The following is a 23315-nucleotide window of genomic DNA, read 5'->3' as shown; positions in this document are numbered from 1 at the left end:
TTCCTGAAAACTCTTCAGACAAGTTAATCAAATTCCTAAACTACCCACATAACTACATAAGTTACTCTATCTAATTACCTCTATCTAATTACCTCTGCTTCACGCAATTCACACAAAACGTACATATGTTCTCTTTCTACACTCACACAACCTCTGACACTAGACCAACATTGCTGTGTGACTGGATCATAAAGCCCACCATCAGTTTACAATGGAATATGCTGGCACTATACAAATATAAGTTAATAAATAAATCTATTTCTCAAAGGCCATAGAAAGTTTCATAAAAATGTGAATTAGATACCACTTTTAAATAAGAACCCCTATTTACTACACTCAAGGCTCACTTAAGGAGGCTCAGATATGATTTGTTATCTTCTTCCTATGAGGTTCCATCCTAGATTTAGCAGAAATTCAATTCTCATCTCAACTCTTTGACCTTAAACATGTCACATCCCCCAATGCTTAGTCACTAACCGCTCTGCTTTAATTTATTACAGGAAGCAGCTCAGGGTGAAGTATCAAGGTACAGTACAGCCACTGTATTGCGGAGACTGATTCCATAAAAGAAGGGTATGCAGTCAGGAAGCCGACGGTCGAAATGCCAAACGCCGACTTCCCGACTGTGCAATCCCGACAGGGGACTAATGATAGGCGTCAAAATCCCAACGCCTATCATTATCCCTACGTTGGGAGTCCGGCATACCGAACGAACGTAAGCTGGGCAGCGGACGTGGACAGCCGCGCGGGGGGAGGGTTAGGTTAGGGGCTCCCGGGAAGGATTTAGGATTAGGCACTCATCCGAGAGGGTTAGGCACCCCTGGGGAAAGGTTAGGGTTAGGCATCCCCCCAGGAGGGTTAGCTTTAGGCTGTGGGACGAGGTGGGGTTAGGTTTAGGCACTTACAGGGGGGTCAGGCACCCCTAAGGGAGGGTTAGTTATACTTACCTTAATTGCCTGTTGGGATCTTCACTGCTGCCGGTCTTCCAGTGACGGTATTTGAACCGCCGGACATACATACTGATCCTGAAAGAAGTGGAGATGGGAGAGCAGGAATACCTATTTTTCCTCTCCTGTCCCTTCTCCTCTCTCTGTGTGAGTCACCTCTCACTCCTGCAGTGAGTGGTCAGTGAACAGAGCAACATAGTAGTGTAAAAACAGCCGAAAAGTGTGGAATAACCCAAGCGGAGGTATGCAAGTCATATATGCCTACCCTCCCAATTTTTCGGTTAACCCCCCGCACCCCGGGAATGGTAGGCATTTCTCCCGCATTCTGACCACTTCCTAGTGAAGTGGGCAGAATGAGGACAATTCCCACAGTGATCACGGATCTGTGTAGGGGCCGGGACTTAATGATGTGATTCTACATGAATCACGTCATTTGGCTCCGCCCCCTATGTAAATTCTAGCAAATTGTGGCAATTTTACAGTGAGGGGGCGGGGCTTAATGACACGAATCGTCGGGCCCTGCCCCCGTCGCCACCATCCTGCTTCTCTTACCTGGGCTTCTCCCGGGAAGTAAGAGATATTAAAAAGGTAGGCAAGTATGATGTAAGTACATTAGGAGATACAAGAAACATTGTGAAAGAAGCCAAAAGCTATTAATTATCATTTTAACTGACCATTTGGCATAAACTTTATCTTGTTCTGGTAGAACTCCAGGTTTGGCATGGAAGCCTATGGAGAAAAGACAACAAGAGACATATGTAAACATATATATATATACATATAAGTAAAAGGTTTATAATGTAATTAAATAATAAACTTGCATCTGTGGTTTATGATCCAATTTTGAGCCCTCACCACACTTAAAAGTGGATCTTTCGCAATATACTGTACTTCAGAATGCAAACTTTTCTAGTAACTATGGATAACACTGAGACATAACGCGGTTACTAATTGGTACAGCCCACAAAATGGCTGCCTCCACTGAATAGAAGATGGTTACACTTTTTCCAGCAAATTACAAAAGTAGATAACTGTTGGAGACACTTACCAGGTCATCTTCAGGAGGCGTGAATTTATTTCTGTAACCATGTCTGTAATTCTGCATGTCTCTCGCTGCTCTGTTCCATGAATTACTCTACAAGGATGACAGAAATCAATAAATTCCTTGTGCCAAATATATAAACAGCCTTATTGCTGGCGATAGGGATTTTATTTTTTTTAGTTTCGTCCTTATAAATAAAAGGGCTACCACGGGTAATTACAATGCTATTGCCAGAGATAATCTAGATTTTCTTATTGACAAATATTGCCTATTTAGCACATAACGTGGCAGGATGGCAATAACAGTCTAATATTATACACACACACACACACGAAAGACCAGCACGCCAACGTAATATGCAAAAAATACTTATATCACCTCATGAAAATATAGCCATGCTCAATAATAGACATGAGAAACTAGCTGTCCAGGGCCGCCATCAGGGGGGGGGACTGTCGGGCCTGCAGTCTCGGGCCCGGACACCTGGCAGAAAGGGGGGGGCCCGCTCTACTGCACCTCGAACCCCAAGGGTTGTAGTTTGTGGCATTTTTTTTTTTTACGGAGAGCAGCTGTCTCCGTCACATTAGATTAAGCCGGCGGGCACTAGGACCCACAGCAGCTCTAACAGCCTATCAGTCCAGCAACATGCGTAGGCGGCGCATCATTGCTCGGTGGCCGGGACTCAGCAGAGGAGACCGCACAGGCACAGTAGCCGGTAAGTTTGAATGTGCTGCTGTACGGGGCTGACTGTGCTGTGCCTGTGAAAGGAGGGGAAGGCTGGACACTTTGGGAAGCTGGCTGGATACACATAAGGGGGAGGCCTGGCTTAATGCACATAAGGGGGGGGGATGGGCTGGACCAGAGGCGTTTCTAGAGAGGAGGGGGCCCGTGTGCAGTCTCCGACACGGGCCCCCTCCTCTCCCTCCGGCGGCCGGCAGCGCACTGAGCTGTGCGCGGCCAGTGCCGGAGTTATAGACTCTAGGCACTAGAGTGTGCCCAGAGTCTATAGAATATGCGCTGATCACTGGGAAAATGGCCGCAGCAGCCATTTTCCCTGTACTGCGCATACGACGGGAAAATGGCCGCAGCGGCCATTTTCCAGTCGTTTTTACAGCGCCAGACCCCCACCGACGTGGGACTCCGGAGAGGTAAGTAATATTATGGGTGCAGGGTGTGCGGTGCGGGGCCCCCCTGGACCCAGGGGTCCGTGTGCCCCACACCCATTATAGATACACCCCTGGGCTGGACACACATAAGGGGGAGGCCTGGCTGAATGCACATAAGGGGGGTCTTGGCTGGATACACATAGGGGGGGATGGGCTGGCTTGATATTTTTTGGCCAAATGTTTTTCTTGTAGGAATAAGGTAGCGGAGGAAATGGGGGCCCTGCCAATTTTGCTAGTCCCGGGCCCCACAATTTCTGATGGCAGCCCTGTAGCTGTCGATCACATAGCAGGAAGCAGTGTATACTGAGTACTTAGCACAAGCCTGGTGACCCTCCATAGCAGCCCTGGGCTCAACGGCCGTTTCGGTGTGCGACCACCTTAGTCATGAGCACCCAGGTATTAACAAAGCAGGCCGTTATATAGTGAGGCAAGGTGTCTATTCATAGATAGGAATAAGTCTCACCTGTCACTCTGGCGTCTCGCTGCTGCCGCATCCTCTTGGTGACACCTGAGTGCCGATGGATACCCGGCAAGCCTCGCAGTGATATGTCACCCGCCCATCACCACGGGAACACAGAGTCGCGCTGGGTCCAGCACCCACTCAGGTTCCCCAGCGGGGACTGACGTCACATTACTAGCCAATCACACATTAGTGCATCAAAGCACATGTCGTGTGTAAACAAACTAGGGATGAGCTGGTTCAGATTTCCGAAATCTGAACCCCACCCCACCACCACCACCGATCCAAGCCGGGAACAGAGTCAGGCTCAGGTTTTCCCGCCTGGCTCGGAACTGAAATCGAGGCAAAATGTCATCTCGCTGTCGGATTCTCGTGGGTTTTGGATACTATAAAGGGTCCCGCAATTGCCGCCATTTTTCATTCTGGCCGTGGAGCATGCGTGCAGAGGGAGGGAGCTGGGAGCGGTTGTGTGATACTACATTGTGTGATACATTACATACTGGGCTGGCTGGCAATTGTGAAGAGGGAGGGAGCTGTTGCTGATGCTGGCTGGCTACTGTTGTCCATACATAGGGGCTGGCAGAGGGAGGGAGCTGGGAGCTGTTGGCTAGTGTACTGTTTTTGTGAGATAAAAATAAATAAAATAATAAACTTGTTAGTACACTAACACTATATACACATTACAATACTGGGCTGGCTGGCTACTGTGAAGAGGGAGGGAGCTGGGGAGCTGTTGCTGATGCTGGCTGGCTACTGTTGTCAGGGGTGCTCTCTTCACCTACCACCACCAGTGTTAAAAATGTATTTATTAATTTTTCTGTGTGAGTGCCGTTTTAGCCAGCCACACCTGTCATCGGCATAGGGGTGCGCATTTTTACAGGTGCTGTCCGGTGTGTTGTGGTGTAGGCCGCTGCCCTTCTTCAATTTTTACACGTGCTGACCTGTGTGGTGCCGGGCTACGCTGCCTAAATATACAAATAATTTTTTACAGGTGCTGTCCTGTGTTTTGTGGTGTAGGCCGCTGCCCTTATATAAAAAAAAAAAAAAAAAACTTTTACAGGGGTTATTCACTCCATAAAAATAATGGAGGATAAAATAGGGGAAGATCAAGAACCACTTCCTCCTAGTGCTGAAGCTGCTGCCACTAGTCATGACATAGACGATGAAATGCCATCAACATCGTCTGCCAAGTCCGATACCCGATGTCATAGTAGAGGGCATGTAAAATCCAAAAAGCCAAAGTTCTGTAATAGGACTTTAAAAAATAAATTGAAATCATCTGAGGAGAAACGTAAACTTGCCAATATGCCATTTACAACACGGAGTGGCAAGGAACAGCTAAGGTCCAGCTTCACATGACAATGGAAGCTCTCCTCCTCCCGCTAGAAAAATGAAGTTAAGTTGGCAAAAGCACAGCAAAGAACTGTGCGTTCTAAGAAGATATCACAAATCCCCAAGGAGAGTCCCAAGTGTGACGGCGGTTGTGATGCCTGACCTTCCCAACACTGGACGGGAAGAGGTGGCTCTTTCCACCATTTGCACGCCCTCTGCAAGTGCTGGAAGGAGTACCCACAGTCCAGTTGCTGATATTCAAATTGAAGATGTCACTCTTGAAGTACAACAGGATGAGGATATTGGTGTAGCTGGCGCTGAGGAGGAAGTCGACAAGGAGGATTCTGATGGTGATGTGTGTTGTTTAAATCAGGCACCAAGGGAAAGAGTTGTTGTCCGTGGGATGAAAAAGCCCATCACGGTCCACATTCCACCTCTTTGGTCTGGAAATATTTCAGTCCACATACGGACAACAACTATCTTGCCATATGTTGTGTATGTAAAGGTGTAATAAGTAGGGGTAAGGACGTTAACCACCTAGGAACATCCTCCCTTATACGTCACCTGCAGCGCGTTAATAAAAAGTTACTGTCAACTTCAGAAACTGTGACTACGACCATAAACAGTCCAGGGACACCTAAATCCCTTTGTCCTGTTGTATCCAAGCGCCTGCAAACCACACAGTCAACTCCCTCCTCGTCAATTTCCTCCTCAGTCAGGATCGGAAGTAGTCCTGCAGGCCATATGTCACTAGCATGACTGACTCCTCTCCGGGATTCCTCCAGAGGATCCTACTTTGCTATGCCTACTGCTGCCGCTTCTGGGAGTCATTCAACATCCAAGAGAGGAAGTTGGAACTTCTTTTACTAAGCAATTGCCCCTCCAACAGTCCTTTGCAAGGAGGATGAAGGACGACAGCAGTCATCCTGTTACAAAGCGGATAACTGAGGCCTTGACAGCTATGTTGGTGTTAGACGTGCATCCGGTATCTGCCATTAGTGCAGTGGGATTTAGACAATTGATGGAGGTAGTGTGTCCCCAGTACCAAATCCCACCTAGATTCCACTTCACTAGGCAGGCGATACCAAGAATGTACAGAGATGTCAGAAAAAGTGTCCTCAGTGTCCTAAAAAATGCGGTTGTACCTAATGTCCACGTAACCACGGACATGTGGACAAGTGGAACAGGGTAGACTAAGGACTATTTGACTGTGACAGCCCACTGGGTAGATGTATCGCCTTACGCAGCAACAACAGCAGCGTCACCAGTAGCAGCATCTCAGAAACGCCAGCTCGTTCAAAGGCAGGCTACGCTGTGTATCACCTGTTTCAGTAAGAGGCACACCGCAGAAAACCTCTTAGAGAAGCTGAGGGAAATCATCACCCAATGGCTTACCCCACTTAGACTCTCCTGGGGATTTGTGATATCTGACAAACGCCACCAATATTGTGCGGGCATTACATCTGGGCAAATTCCAGCACGTCCCATGTTTTGCTCACACAATAAATTTGGTGATGCATAATTTTCTGAAAAACGACAAGGGTGTGCAGGAGACGCTTTGGGTGGCCCAAAAAATTTCTGGCAACTTTCGCCATTCAGCGACTGTGTGCCGAACACTGGAGCACCAGCAAACACTCTTGAACCTGCCCTGCCATTACCTGAAGCAAGAGGTTGTGACGCGGTGGAGCTCAACCCTCTATATGCTTCAGAGGATGAAGGAGCAGCAAAAGGCCATTCAAGCCTATACATCCACCTATGACATAGGCAAAGGAGGGGGTATGCATCTGACTCAAGCACAGTGGAGAATGATTTCCGTGTTGTGCAAGGTTCTCCAGCCCTTCGAACTTGCCACACATGAAGTCAGTTCAGACACTGCCAGCTTGAGTCCGGTCATTCCCCTCATCAGGCTTTTGCAGAAGCAGCTGGAGAAAGTGGAGGAGCGATTCCGCTCGGTATGTGGGACTTGTGGATGAAGCCCTTCATTCGCTTTGCCTGGATTCGAGGGTGGTCAATCTGTTGAAATCAGACCACTACATTTTGGCCACCGTGCTCGATCCCAGGTTTAAAGCCTACATGTTGTCTCTCTTTCCGGCGGACACACTGCTGGTGAAAACACTGTCAACTGAAGCGGAACGTGACACGTCAACAGCTCCTTCATTTTCTCCCGAAACTGGGGCTGTCAGGAAACAGGCGGTGATGCAGGCCAGGCACGACCATGTTTGGACAAGTGATCTGTCCTGAAGGACCTGCCAACTATTTGAAAATATGAGATATGGCAAGAACTTACCCTTGTTATCTCTATTTCTACGAAGTCCATAGGGTTCCACAGGATACCTTGGGGGAGGGGGGGTATAGGCGATGGCGGCAGACATCCAGGCACCACAGAGTTAAACTTTCAGCCTCCCAGGATGCACTGGGTCCCTTCCTATACCCCGCCCCCGAGCCTCAGGCCACTCAGTTTCGTAGCAAGCCATAGGCCGGGGCAGGAGCAAAAAAGAGAGAGAAGAGTCTGGAACACACAAGAATCACATTCTCACCAGAAGGAGAAGGAGAAACCGGTGACCAGATCAAAGCCCATCTGCAGTACAGGTGCGACAGGGCGGGAGTCCTGTGGAACCCTATGGACTTCGTAGAAATAGAGATAACAAGGGTAAGTTCTTACCATATCTCGTATTTTCTACTTCAGGGTCCATAGGGTATCCACAGGATACCTTGGGGATGTCCCAAAGCAGTATCCTTTAAGGGTGGGGACGCTCCTGTGCTGTAAGGAGAATCCGCCGCCCGAAGGAAGCATCCTGAGAGGCGAAGGTATCAAAAGCATAATACCTTACAAAAATATGGACAGATGACCACGTGGCTGCCAATCACCGCTGAGGCGCCACATCGAGCTGCCCACGAAGGACCCACAGACCTAGTGGAAGAGCTTTAATAGAGGATGGAACAGGAAGACCTGTGAATCCATCCTGCCACAGTTAGCGTAGTGGCAGGCCAACCCTTTTTATGGAAACCAGAAAGGACAAAACCGAGAGTCTGATTTCCTAAATGGACTGGTACGGTCAACTTAAATTCTTAGCGCCCGTACCACAGCCAAAGAGGCCTCACCAGCAGACAGGACTGGGGAAGTAAAGGCCGGTACTATAATTTCCTCATTGATGTGGAAACTAGACACCCCTGTAGGTAAAAAACCAGGGCAAGTGCAAAGCACTGCCCTGTTCCTAGGAAAGATGAGAAAAAGGGAGGTCTACATGACAGAGCCTCCCATTCTGAGATCCTACTGGCCAAATTAAGAGCCAGAAGGAATACAGTCCTAGCCGTAAGCCATTTGAAATCCACTGAGCCCAGTGGATCAAATGGCAATCCTCAGAGAGCCCTAAGGACCACAGCCAAATCCCAAGGAGCAACAGGTGGAACAAAGGGATGCTGAATATAACGTACACCCTGCACAAAGGTGCGGACATCAGGAAGAGTAGCAATCCTACACTGAAACCATACTAACAGGGCAGAAACCTGCACCTTCAGGTAAGCAAGGCAAAGACCGTTATCTAAGCCCACCTGTAGGAAAGCCAACCTCTGGATATCCGGAATACCCGAGGAGCCTAGCCTCTAGGGTGACACAACTGAAAGAAAGTATACCATATCTAATGATAAATTCTTGCAGATAAAAGCTTCCGAGCTCTTAGCATGGACAGAGCCCCTGTTAACTATAGAGCTAGAAAAACTCCTAGACCTTAAGAGGGCAGTCTCCACCGCCACACCGTCAAGGACAGACAACCCAGGTCTGGGTATCAGCCAGGATCCTGAGACAACAGCTTTGGAGTGTTAACTGAGAGGCTCCGAAGATCTGAGTAATAGTGCCATCTGGCCCACGCTGGAGCTATCAGCAGGAGCATGCCTCCTTGCTATTACTGGAGGAAGAAGGGATAACGGAGGGACGAGGTACACAATTTGGAAGGTCCACTGGACCTACCTACGTCTATCAGAAGAGTCTCATCTCTGAAAGGCTCCACTTGTTCACCAGAAGATTGAACACCTCCTGATAAAGAGGACATTTCCCTGAATGCACGTCTTGACGGCTGAGAAAGCCTGCTTTCCATCTGAGGATTCCTGAATGAACACTGCCGATGACGGCAGGGATATAGCCTTCCACCCAAGCCAGAATTCGGGACACCACTGTTAGTGTCGCCTGACTTCGGGAACCTCCTAGGTGGTTTACATAAACCATCATGATGGCGTTGTTAGACTATACCTGCACGGTATTTCCGTGGAGGACCTGTCCTGCATGCTGGAGAACATTGAATACTGCTCAGAGTTCTCAGATGTTTATGGGAAGTGCAAAAACTACTGGTGTCCACCTGCCCTGGAACAAGTGTGGACCCATCACTGCTTCCCAGCCACGGATACTGGTGTCCGTCGTCAGAAGGACCCTGTCCGCAATCCCAAAGGGGGTGCCCCTTGTTTAGGTGAGCTTTCCACAGCCATCAGGCCAGAGAGAGACAAACCTCCGGGGAAAGCCTATTGACTTTATCCTATTGGGCAACCCATCCCATCCGGAGAGGATCAAGTTTTTCAGAGGTTTAGAGTGAAGCTGGGTACACTCCACCATGTCGAACAGCGACACCCTGGAACCCAGGAACCACATTGCCAAGTGAATAGACACTCGGCGACTCTGCAGGCAACTGCGTACCCTTGCCTGTAATGTAGAGATCTTTTCCTCAATCACAAAGATCCTCAGATGTTGGGATATGGAGCATCCTCTGTGAAGAATCAGAGAGGACCATTTCCAGTTTATCAGTCAGCCCTAATGTAGCAACACAGATATTGTCCGTTGCATATGGCACTGAAGTATCTCTGGAGACCGTGGTAACAACAGGAGGTTGCCCGGATAGGGAAACAAGCGGACCCCCTGCATCCGCAGGTGGTCTGCCATAACTGCCATGACCCTGGTAAACCGTGAGGCGCGGATGCCAGACCAAGGGGCAATGCCAGAAACTGGAAATGCTTATCGACCACTGCAAACCTGAGGAAAACACTGGTGTGCTAAGAAAAGAGGGATATTCAGGTAGTCACCCTGAATATATCCACAAAATTCCCAGGCTCCATTGAATGATGGAATGCAGGGTCCCCCTCCCGAACCAAGGAACCCTTAAGAATTTGTTGAAGGATTCGAGGTTGAGAATGTCCTGGCAAGACCCATTGGGTGTCTGTACCAGAAAGAGGATGGAGTAATACCTTGTTCCCCTTTGGGGCAACGGAATAGGTACTATAACTCCTGCCTGGAGCATAGAGTGTAACACCCTCAACAATTACAGGGCCTTGTCCTGAATTGACAGAAGACCTGTAACGAAAAACCGTCTGGGAGGCTTTTACCGGGAGGAGAGGACATACCTTCAAGAAAATACTTCTTACCCCAGTGTCCGTGGTGGTCAGACACCAGCACTGGGCGAACTGGAGAAGCCGGCCTCCAACTCTGGGGTCTCCCGAGAGGAGGCCCGTCCCGTGATGCTGAAGGTTTATAGTCCAACTTGGGAGTAGGACGTCTTGTACTCCAAGCCTGTTCTTATGGCTGAGCAGATTTCCTGGCTACTGACTGTCTTAGAAAGCTGTATTTTAGACTCACCCTGGCCTCACAGGGCCAAAAAGACAAAGCCCCAGACCCTGATGGGACTGTAGCCGATGGCAGACACGCAGACGTAGCTGCTGCCTGTGGGGCCACAATTGCGTCCAGACGAGGGCCAAACAGGACTTGTCCCGTAAAAGGCAAAGCATTCCAAATGGAATCTGCGTCCGCTTTCCAAGAGCGCAACCACAGGGAGCGGCAAGCCGCTACTGCTGACAAGGAGATTCTGGAAAGGAGTAGGCTATATGTAAGACCGTCTCATTATGAACGTAGCAAAGTCTCTGAGAATTTCCCGCTATCCACCTGCTCTGCTGGAGAGTCAGTGTGCAGAGATCCAGTTACCTACTCAGCGCTCCATGGCTCTGGCCCCCCAGCACACGGCCATAGCCGGCCTGGAAGCCCCTCCAGCAAGGGAATATTGGATTTTAGATATATTTGCCCCTTGCAATCTGGAACCTCCTTCAAAGAGGACCTGGCAACGTAGCACTCCTCACTAGGCGTGTAACATGAGAATCTACACGTAAAAGGTAACTCCCATTCGGAAATGTAATTATCCGCAAAGGGGTATGCAAAAGGTCAACCGTTTTTGAGGCTGGAACCGCTTACCCGGATTTTCCACGCCTCCTCTAAATGATCCACCTGACCAGATAGAGGAATTACAGTGGCAACACCCTTATCCTTAAAGAAGGCATATTTGGATTTAGCCACGGGGGATATGTAATAACCAAAGCCGCACGGACTGCCCGTATAAGGCCAGGTATATAGACTTTAGACTCAGACTACGCCTCCTTTGCACTAAGAGGCTCGTGTCTGAAAAAGTCAATAATGTCACCGTCATCAGACGTCAAGCCTTTACCCGTCTGAGACCCGAAAGGCCGTTTAGAAGGCCGAAATGGTGATTCCCCTTATGAAACGTCCATCAGGTGCTATACCATTTGGACAATAAATCCACCCACACAGGCTCCTGCGAGACCTGGGGGGGCGAAAAACAGGATACACTGGGGTACCCTCAACTGTCCAGGGACCCCTGCATGTGATGAGACCACCACAGGCTGCGATAACCCCTATGGGGAAACGCTGGGGGAGTTGCTCACAAGGGCTGTAAGCATCTTAGCTAGCCGAGGGCGGTCCCCTTTTTTGTGCAGGCAAAGTGACAGAAATGGGGCGTGATATATAATACAACATGCCCTCCATAAACCCTCAGCGTCTACATATCCCTCCGCTAACTGCACATGATATCAGTACATTATAGCTGGAAGAGGATATCCTCGTTCACTTTCAGACATGAGGAGTGTGAACGGAGCATATGTGACCTCCCACACAGAAAAAACACGTTTACTGTGAGGTAATAAACACCCTGCAACACCGCACCGCAAGGGCTGTAGCAGAAGAACAGGGATCGGAAAAAGGCTGACAGTCAGAAATGAAAGTACACAGCGCTAGCATTTAAGTCACATACAATGCACAGATAACATCCTGCATTAGAAGCACTGCAATCAACTACACAGACCAGAGCCTGGTAGGAAACAGTGCTGCATACACTGACCTTAATTGAAGGAGAGGCATGCGGGGGACCCGGACCGCAATGGCACCTGTATCAGCTTCCAGCAGCGTTTGCCATCCCCAGCACATGTAGTGAGAAAATGGCCACCGAGGAGCAGAGAGGAGGCAGGGCCCGGGGGAGGAGCGCTGACACAGCCCGCTCAGACCGCTGTGGAATGGCACTGTGCATCGGGGGAGACGCCGGCTGTGAGACAGGGAAGGCGTTCTCCCCTGGCCTGCTATTAACCCCTGGGACGCCGCGCTGTACCGCACATGCTGCGGTCCGCTGTCCCTGGTGGTCTAGTGGAAGGCGCAGGATCAGTACCTGGCCCCACGCGCAGCCGGTCCCCAGGGAGCCCCCTGCCTGGGGACCAAACAGGACTGTGTTACCAGCGGGTGCCCGCCGCGGGACCCCGCCGCTTACCTTGATCCCCGTGCATCCGGCCACAGTCCAGGTAGCCGGGGTCACCGCTAGCTGTGACCCCAGCTACCTACCTGCATCCCCGGATCGGTACCAGCGTTCTGGTACCGGCGGGGTGTAGGAGAGACAGCATGGACGTCAATACTGACTGTCCTATGCTGGAGCACTCTAGTTGTGCAGCCACAGCTGCGAAGAAATATTCAGGGGCCTTAAAAAGACCCCCCTCTGTACGGTGCGACTGGTCCGGCCAGGCACCGACGAAAACTGAGTGGCCTGAGGCTCGGGGGCGGGGTATGGGAGAGGGACCCCAGTGCATCCTGGGAGGCTGAAAGTTTAACTCTGTGGTGCCTGGATGTCTGCCGCCATCGCCTATACCCCCCCCCCAAGGTATCCTGTGGATACCCTATGGACCCTGAAGTAGAAATGTCTACTATCACTGCATATGATACTGTCACCATTGACAGAATGGTGGAGGATTACATCGGTGACAGCATCCAAGTAGGCATGTCTGACAGTCCGTACCTGTACTGGCAGGAAAAAGAGGCAATTTGGAGGCCCCTGTACAAACTGGCTCAATTTTACCTAAGTTGCCCCCCTCCAGTGTGTACTCCGAATTAGTTTTTAGTGCAGCTGGGAACCTTGTCAGCGAAAGGTGTAGGAGGTTGCTTCCACAACATGTGGAGAAGATGATGTTCATCAAAATGAATTATCAATTCTTCCAGGGAGACCAGCCTCCAGAAAGTACAGAGGGCCTGTTGTGGTGGATTCCAGCGAGGACAAATTAATACTCTGTGAGGATGAGGATGTACACAACACCGAAGAGGGTGAGGAATCGGTGGATGAGGACGACATCTTGCCTCTGTCGAGCCAGTTTGTGCAGGGACAGATTGACAGCTTGTTTTGTGGGGGCCCAAACGAACCAATCATTTCAGCCACAGTCGTGTGGCAGACCCTGGCGCTGAAATTATTGGTTTGTTAAAGTGTACATGTCCTGTTCATACAACATAAGGGTGGGTGAGAGGGCCCAAGGACAATGCCATCTTGCGCCTCTTTTTTTTCTTTACAGTATGTACTCTTATCCCAACTGCATACTTACATTACTGCAAATATTGCTGTGGATGATAATAGTAGGATCAAATTTTCATATGTTACACCTGTGTGGCCTATAGGCAGGGCCGGTTCTATGGTTACGCATGGTACGCGGCCGCGTAAGGCGCCACATAGTGAAGGGCGCCGCGGCCCCGACCATGCAGATTTCAGAGGCTTACCGCGGTGCAGACTGTGTCTCTGTGACACAGCTGCACCGCGCGTGTAGCGCTGACCGGACGGAGTTCGGTCAGCGCTACACAGTGCCAAACACACAGCCGCCGGAGCCATCATGACGACGTCTCTCCCATAATGCAAAGCGGCCCTGGAGAATGGTCGGGAGTAGCTGATAGCGGCGGCGGGAGCAGGAGCTGGGGGTTCAGGCAAGTGTTTTTTTTTAATTGTATTACGTGTGTCTACTGGGGGGGCTACAAGGGGGGATTACTACTGGAGGCACTTGAAGGGGGGATTACTACTGGGGGCACTTGAAGGGGGGATTACTACAGGGGGCACTAGAAGGGAGGACTACTACTGGGGCACTTGAAGGGGGGATTACTAATGGGGGCACTGGAAGGGGGGATTATTACAGGGGGCACTTGAAGGGAGGATTACTACTGGGGCACTTGAAGGGGGGATTACTACAGGGGGCACTAGAAGGGAGGATTACTACAGGGGGCACTAGAAGGGGGGCTACTACTGGAGGCACTTGAAGGGGGCTACTACTGGGAGCACCTGAAGGGAGGATTACTACTGGGGGGGACTACTACTGGGGGCACTACATGGGGGGGGACCTCCACTGGGGGCACAACAATGGGGGGACTACTACAAGGGGGGACTACTAGGGGCACTACAAGAGGGGGGATTACTACTAGGGGCACTACAAGGGGGGACCACTACTGGGGGCACTATATAAGCTTACTAATGGGGGCACAAGGGGCACTGCACAGGGGGGACCACTACCGCGGGCACTGCATAGGGGGGGCGCCAAAAAACCTACTCGCTTACCAAAAAATTTGGGCTAGGGCCGGCCCTGCCTATAGGGTGCGGCTGCACTTTATACTTTTTGACCTAGTGACGTTACTACAGTATTAGATATATGTAGTTTTCCCTTATAATGGGTTAACTCTTACCATTCAAGTCCCAGGTGTGCCTCGCTGATAAGAAGTTACAACTCCCCCCTACATCTTTCTACGTTTTAATATACATATATAGTTACTTTCTGACCTAATCCGCCACTATGCCTGGTAGGCACAAGAAATCTGGTTCTCAAGGCCTTATATCCTACTTTAAAGCAGCCCAAGCAAATGACTCTCAGATACCGCCCTCTACTCCGTCACTAGGTGATGTCTCTGAGGTGGATTCAGAAGTGGAAGACTCAGCAGCCCTATCTACCAAAGCGAATGTCGCTGCTATCCTAACTGAGATGCGAAGCTTCCGTCAAACTATTCATGATGAGGTCCACAAAGCTCTCTCCGGCCTCCAGGCAGAGGTCACTGACCTAGGTTCCCGTGTAGATGCTCTCGAGAGGAAACAAGAAGAGATCATTAGTTTCCAACAGATGTCTGAACAGGACAACATCCAACTAACTCGGGACCTTGTGTTGATTGCTGACAAACAAGAAGACCTTGATAACAGGGGGCGTAGAAATAATCTCCGAATCCGAAATATCCCTGAGTCTGTGGAGTCTACCCATCTTGAGGATTATCTCTTATGTCTCTTCCGTTCTCTTGCCCCTTCCATTTCGGATGATATGCTCCTCCTCGATCGAGCCCACCGGGCCCTTCGGCCTCGCTCCCAAGCTTCGGACTCGCCAAGAGACGTAATACTTAGGTTCCACTACTTCAAGGCGAAAGACCAGGTCTCCCAGGCCAGAGGCTCTCCTGATATTGCCTTCGAAGGTGCCAATCTTTTGATCTTTCAAGACCTCTCCCCTCTTACCCTGGCTAAGAGGCGTGAAATGAAAGACATCACCAAAATTCTACGGGATCATGGCATTTGCTATCGCTGGGGCTTCCCCTTTAGTCTACCGATTCGAGCAGAGGGCAAGCTCCTTTCATCAAGATCCCCAGATGAGGCTTTACACCTGCTCTCGCAATTGCATCTGCCACCTCCTGCCATGAATGGCCCTCCCAAGGATGACATGAGGCCCTCACCCTTACAGGCCGCTGGGTCTCTGGAAACTAGTGTGAGGTCCCTCCCTCAACGAGCTCCGAAAAATGTCTGGCGCACAGTTGGCGCTAGTCCTCATCCTGCTGCAGTGACCTGATTTTACCCTCTTTTTTTTGTTGTCACTTAATGGGAACTAGGGCCCTCATTCAGAGCCGTACGCTCTGAGCAGAGCGCACGCTCTGAATGAGGGCCGGTCTCCATGAAAATGGAGCGTCCTCCTGGACGCTCATATAGCTGTGGGTCACCACCCACAGCCTATACGAGCGTGCATTTTGATGGCCGCGATGGTCGTGACCATCGCGACCATCGAAACTGCGAGCCGGAGCCTACGGTTGAGGTTTTCAACCGCAAGCTCCGGAGTGATTTTGGCTCTATCAGAGCCAAAATCACTCCCACTGACACCACTAGTGATGTCAGTGGGCCGGCTTCTGACGGGAGGCGTTCCCGTGGGAACGCCCCCGTCAGGGTGGCACGCCCCCGGCACGCCTACCAAAGGGGGCGTGCTGTCAATCAACGACAGCACGCCCCCTTTGATCAGACACAACGAGCGAAGGACTTTCCTTCGCTCGTCGCGTCTGGCGCATGCGCATGACGGAGCTCCCTCCGTCGTGCGCATGCTCAGTCCAGAACATCGACCCACTTGCGAGCGGACAGCCGCTCGCGAGTGGTTCTGAATCAGGCCCTAGGTCCCTTTATTGGACGTATTTTTGCTACTGTTCAATTGTCTCTCTTACTGATACCGATTTTAGTTTTAAATTGATATTTGGTTACCTTATAATGTGTAAAGCTCTGTAACAATGCTTCCATTTTTTTTTTTTTTAGCGTGCCTTTAGTTGTCCCACTGTATTTGCTGCTTTTTCTAACTCCACAGGTCACCAATTTATCTACCCATTTTTGGTGTTGACTGTTTTCCTGACCTGGTCTGCCCATATTATTTAAATTATTAAAAAAGATAATGGGGCAATGTATAGTTTCTATGCTAGTTGCTTTATATATCTTGTGGTTATTACTGTGATATGTTAAATTCTGTTTTACTGTATTTTATACTATACCTGAACACACTCGATGTTTACTTAATATGGTAACCGATTTTTTCTCAACATCCTTTCGGTGGAGGTTGCATTGCCTTCCACCCTTCCCTAACCTACATACATACATATCCCCTCTCCTTTTCCTTTTAAGTAACTTCTTGTCAACATGTTGTTTTCTTGTATTGTTTTTACTACTAGTCCACACCTAGAGCTTGTCTTCTCCTCTATTGTATCCCTTTAATATTGCGCTCCCCTCTTGGCATCTTTGACCACTCAGCCCCATGCGGTCATAATGACCGGCCTCGGACGTTCTAGGCTTCTTAGCCAACTTCTTCCGTGGGTCCGACCACAAGGACGGGGCCTTCCCCGTTCCTTACCCTCTCCTCTCTTTCTCTTTTTTTTCCTGAGGCTGAAATCCGGGTTCTTTGGTTTATTACTCGTCTATCCTCTTTTGACTACTTTTTTGCTCATCACTCTCTATAATCCTCCATGACTACCAAATTTGTAACATTTAACGTTAGAGGTCTAAACAGCCCACAACGTCGATCTACCCTATTTCACACTCTCCGCCAACTCCAAGGCGATATTATATTTTTACAGGAGACCCATTTCGCCGGCACTCATCACCCAGAACTTAAATCTAAATACTTCCCTTCCACTTATCATGCATGTGACCCTACTCGTAAAAAGAAGGGTGTATCTATACTATTCTCTCGTCGTGTCACCGTTGTTCCCTCCTCAATCATTTGGGACCCAGAGGGGCGCTATCTTCTTTTGATTGGGTAATTAGATGGTACCCTTTTTACATTTGTTAATGTGTACGCCCCCAACTCTGCCCAACCACGTTTTTTTCGCGCTCTAAGTTCGTTGTTGTCCCAACATAGAAGAGGTGGAGGGGTCGTGGCAGGTGATTTTAACGCTAACTTAGATTCTCGCCTAGATAGATCTAAACCTCCCCCACGCTCATCTGTTAGCTCTATCTGTGCTAACTAAGAAGCTTTACAACAATTTGTTTCTCAGCACCTATTTGATGCATGGCGCGTAAAAGAGCCTACTGCTAAGGACTATACCTTTTATTCGCCTGTTCACGATGTCCACACAAGACTAGACTTGATTTTTCTGGGTATTGACCCTGCGCAATTAATATTAGAAGTTAGTATTCACCCCAGCACCTGGTCAGACCACTCCCCATTCACATTAGATATTGAATCTCCTTTCCCTCGTAATAGCTCTTATGTTTGGCGCCTTAATGATAGGCTCCTTGTAAATCCGGCCCTACGATCACAGTTGACCTCTGAGATTACAGAGTATTTTTCTTTTAATTCCAGTCCTACTGTATCTCCACAGCTTCTCTGAGATGCCCATAAGGCTGTGATACGGGGATCCCTGATTAAGTCAGCTGCTTTTGCCAGGAATAATAGGACTAAGAGGCTTATTGAACTCATGGACCTCATTGCCCAATTAGATAGAACTCAAAGCCTCAGGCGCAGCGGATGATTATCATAAACTTGTGGCTGCCAGAGGAGAACTAGGCCTCCTTCTTACAGCAAAAGCTGAGACTTCTCTTAAATGGCTTAATCAAACATTTTATGAAAAAGGAGACAAAGCCGATAGATTGCTGGCGTCTAGATTGCGATGTAAACTCTCACAGAACAATGTTCTGATGATTAACTCTCACGCAGGCGACCCTATTAGAGATCCCTTACGTATTACTGAAGAGTTTCGTAATATATTATAATTATAACAAACAATATAATCTCTCATCTTCTTTGAATAGTCCTCTCCCTACTGAGGACTCTATACAGAATTTTCTAACCAGCTGTAATTTACCTAAACTATCTTCCTCGGCTCTTGAATCCCTAATGCTGGGCATACACTCTACAATTATCTGTCAGATATCTGTCCAATCTGGCTGGTTGGAGTGAAAACCTGGTAATGTAAGGGAGCAAATGACAATAGAAATGTGCTCCCAAACACTAGAAAACGGACCAGATTTTCCTTCCCACCAGACAGATTTGACAGATAATTGTAGAGTGTATGCCCAGCATAAGTGTTGGAATTGAGGCGCAGGAGATCTCTGAGGTGATAAAGAACCTTAAGGCCAATAAGGCCCCTGGCCCAGACGGCTTTACGGCCACATATTATAAATCCTTTAACTCCTTACTGTCCCCTCATCTTGCTAAGGTGTTCGACGGTGTGCTGTCAGGAGGCTCTTTCTCCAAGGAGGCCCTAGAAGCTAGGATTATTGTCATTCCCAAAGAGGGAAAAGATCACTCCAATTGTGCCCACTATAGACCTATCTCGCTGTTGAACACTGATGCTAAGATTTATGCTAAGATACTTGCCAACCGCCTGAACTCCGTATTGCCCAGCCTAGTTCATAATGATCAAGTTGGCTTTATACCTGGGAGACAGGCCAGGGACAATACTAGACGGGTTATTAGCCTCATCCACTTCATTAATTCTACTCGTACCCCAGCCCTAGTGCTTTCCCTAGACACTGAGAAGGCCTTTGACCGGATTTGCTGGCCCTTCATGATCCAAACACTAAGGGCCTTTGGCTTGGGAGGTAATTTTCTCCAGGGCATCCAGGCCCTATACACTACCCCTTCAGCTAGGGTCTCCGTGAATGGTCTTCTCTCATCCCCCTTTCCCATAACTAATGGCACTAGACAGGGGTGCCCTTTGTCACCCCTGATCTTTGCTTTGGTTATTGAACCTCTTGCAGCTCAAATACGCCTTAATGTAGATATTAGAGGTACCTTACTAGGAAAGGCAGAATATAAAGTGTCCCTTTATGCCGACGACGTTCTTCTAACTTTAACTTCTCCCCATACGTCTCTACCGAAACTCTTTCAAGTTTTGTCTATATACGGCTCTCTCTCGGGCTACAAGGTTAACCTCTCTAAAACTGAATCTCTCGTGCTTAATATATCGCCTATGGCCTTAGATCTCCTGCGTCACAATTATAACTTTGCCTGGCATCCCTTTAAAATTAAATATCTAGGAGTATATATTACAAGCAGATATGACACCCTATTCTCTGCAAACTTTCCCCCTCTGCTCAAAACAATTAAACTAAACCTTCTCCGATGGCGTGATCTAATTATTTCCTGGATAGGTAGAATAGTGGCAGTTAAGATGAACCTCATGCCTAGACTACTCTACCTCTTTCAGACCCTCCCAGTTGCTGTTCCCAAACCGACTTTATTGCAATTACACAGGTGGTTTGTTCAATTTGTGTGGAAATCCAAGCCTCCCCGTATCAGTTTTCTCACTCTCAGTCGCCCCATTACCAATGGGGGCAACGGGTTTCCTGATGTTAACCTCTATTCTTATGCCACCCACTTAAGCCAAGCAATAGCTTGGTTTGCTCCATCCCAGGTACCTAGATGGGTAGAAGTAGAAGCTAATTCGTGTGATATCCCTTTTATGTCAGCTATCATAGGTTTGGCTGCGCCGGATAGACATCAATCTGTTCGCTTGCATCCGGTTATCTCTTTTACATGCTCCATTTGGGATCATTGTACATCTCACTATAATATTACCTCCTACCCATCCCCTGTTACTCCTATATGGTTTAATCCGGCATTTTCCCCGAGTTTCAACCTCGCCCGCTTCTCTCCATGCATTAAAAGTGGGATTAGGGTGGTATCTGATATCTTTGACTCGGGTGGGTGCGCCTCTCTGGGTTCCTTGCAGAATAAATTTAACATATCCTCCATCAACACTTTTACTTATATTCAAGTTCGACATTTTATAAATTCCCTCCCTTCTAATTCAATTGATAGATCATTAACGTCATTTGAATCTTTGTGTCTCCATAATCCTCTTATGAAAGGTATTATATCTGTTATCTATAACTTTTTGCTCTCTGTTAAAATCCCAGATACGCCAAATCATGAACTTCAATGGGAAAAAGATTTAGGGAGTCCACCTGATGAGAATACATGGTCTGTGGTGCGGGAGAGGGTGTCTAAGTCCTCTATTTCTTCTTTAATTAAGGAAAACGCCTACAAGGTGTATTATAGATGGTACCTGATACCTGCCCGTTTGCACAAAATGTATCATCTGGCCTCTGATCAATGTTGGAGAGGTTGTGGCGAGATAGGCACTTTCATACACATATGGTGGTCATGCCCTAAAATAGTTCAATTCTGGGACGGGGTTGTCAGTCTCCTCTCGGAAATTTTTAAAATTCCACTGATTAAGTCTCCCTGGTCTTTCCTCTTTGGCTGTCCACTTGAGGGCCTTAATAAACATGCCGTTAAGCTCTCTTCACATATTCTGAATGCAGCTCGATGTCTAATTGCTAGACACTGGAAAGATATTGACCCTCCTCCTCGACAACAACTTATAAATAAAATCTGGCACGTGGCGGCCATGGAGAAAATATCAGCTTATATCCACAATACCTCTCCTAGGTTCCTCATGGTTTGGTGTGACTGGTTCCTCTATAACAACACCACGCCACATGGGACCCTGCCCTCAGGCTTTTCGAACCTCCTACTCTAACGTTCCTAATTAATCTATACTAGTTATTTGTTTATTTTCTCTCCATTTTACTATGGCGACTTCTATTTAAGTTTTCCCAATGTACAATAGAGACCCGGATTCGGCCTCTTTCCCACTTACCCTGTCCTCCATCTTATTATTCCTTTTTCTTTTCTCTTCATTTCTCCCCTCTCTCTCTTACACATATTTCTATTTCCTACTTGCTCTTTTGTGTAATTCATACTATTATTTACAATCTATTTTCGAAGTATGTGCTGTGATATATAGCAATTTTTTATCTTTTAATGTTTTATCTATTTTCAGATTTATTTATTTTTCTGCTATATGTGTATTTTGGATACTTTATTACCCTATATTTTTATCTGTGTAATATGCTAAATATCTCTCTTATCTATGCACATATTGTTGTACCTTACTTACGTAAAATTCAAAATAAATTTTGTAAAACTCGTGTGGGCTGCTGCTCACCACCTGGGAATAATGCCTCTCTTCCCAACAGCAACAAATGTAGTAAAAAGTAGGTGGAAGAGCGCTGCACACACAAACATAAATCAAATATTACGTTTATAATAATGAAAAATGTTATATACACTTAAAAGGGTAACAAAAATAGCTATGGTACATAGACGAATATATATCCAGTAATCTGTCTCTCATGACACAAGTAACATGGTAAACCATTCATGGAAATCTAGGTACTGTACTAAATGGCAGCCTTACTACGTTGGTATCTTGACACCTGTCATAAATCCCTAGCCGGCATTCCGCCGGTCTCATAACTACATCCCGTCTGACACAAGACGCACACTTTCCCTTCGTACCATACGTCATCTCCAGGAAGTGTATTCAGTGGCGGTTCTAGGGGTGGGCTAACAGGGCCGTCGCCCGGAGCACCGCCCTAGAGGGCGCCACTGAGTCCCCAGGAGAGAGGCCAAAAAAAAAAATCTCTCTCTGGGGGGAAAAACAAAAAACAAAACAGCGCCGCTTCCGCCCCAGCTCGCTCCTGAGCTCCGGCTTCCCGCAGAGAGCACTATGGGAGGGACGTCATGACGTAATGATGTCTCTCCCATAGATACGTGGTGGAGCCACGATCGGAACGGACGGCAGCGGATGCAGGAGCGGGGCTTAAAGGTAAGCATTGTGTTTGTATTTTAAATTTTTTTTTTTTTCAGAAGCACCAGCATGGGGGGCATGACTATAGGAGGCATTACTACTGGGGGCATGGCTATAAGGGGCAGTACTACTGGGGGCATGGCTATAAGGTTCATGGATACAGGGGGCATGGCTATAAGGTTCATGGCTACAGGGGGGCATTACTACTGGGGGCATGGCTATAAGGGGCATTACTACTGGGGGCATGGCTATAAGGGGCATTACTACTGGGGGCATTACTACTGGAGGCACATCTATAGGGGGAGCACTTCTATAGGGGACATTACCAATGGGGGCATTAACACTGTCGGCATTACCACTGTGGGCACTACTGAGGGCACCACTACTGGGGTCATTGTGTAAGGGGCACTACTACTGTGGTCATTGTATTAGGGGGCACTACTACTGTGGGCCTTGTGTATAAGGGGCACTAATTTGGGCACTGTGTGTCATAACATGAATAAGGGACTACTGTGTGGCGTAATTAGAATTGGGGATAATGTATTCTACAGGACATTACTGCGTGTGGCATAATGTGTTATACAGGGCATTGCTGAGTGTGGCTTAATGTGTTATACAGGGCATTGCTGCGTGTGGCATAATGTATTATAAACGCCATTACTGCGTGTGGCATAATGTGTTATAAAGGGCATTACAGCGAGTGGCATAATGTGTTATAAAGGGCATTACTGTGTAAGACATACTGTGTAAGGCGCATTACTGCACATGGCAATTATTTGCCACGAGGGGAGAGCTTGGGGGAAGCCCAGCACCTTTGTAAGTGCTGGTCACGCCCCACAGTGTGATGAATTGGGGGTGTTCCGCAAGGACACGC

At 48.3% G+C, this 23315-nt stretch overlaps 1 protein-coding gene across 5 annotated transcripts in view; it reads right to left on the bottom strand.

Annotated features, from left to right (window-relative positions):
- Positions 1-23315, bottom strand: part of LOC148540705 (uncharacterized) — an 83286-nt gene that overhangs the window by 19262 nt on the left and 40709 nt on the right. For all 5 annotated transcript variants that reach the window (XM_088442801.1, XM_088442806.1, XM_088442805.1 and 2 more), the window contains exons 3-4: positions 1996-2082; positions 1622-1676 (exon numbers count right to left, since the gene is read on the bottom strand). In XM_088442801.1, coding sequence (XP_088298927.1) covers positions 1622-1676; positions 1996-2082 — 142 coding nt within the window. The remainder of the gene's footprint in view (positions 1-1621; positions 1677-1995; positions 2083-23315) is intronic.

This window comes from Taudactylus pleione, unplaced genomic scaffold (genome assembly GCF_031769625.1).
Source record: "Taudactylus pleione unplaced genomic scaffold, aTauple2 ptg000018l, whole genome shotgun sequence".
NCBI lineage: Eukaryota > Metazoa > Chordata > Amphibia > Anura > Myobatrachidae > Taudactylus > Taudactylus pleione.
Note: the sequence above shows the minus strand (reverse complement) of the source record. Positions and strands in the feature narration are given on the sequence as shown.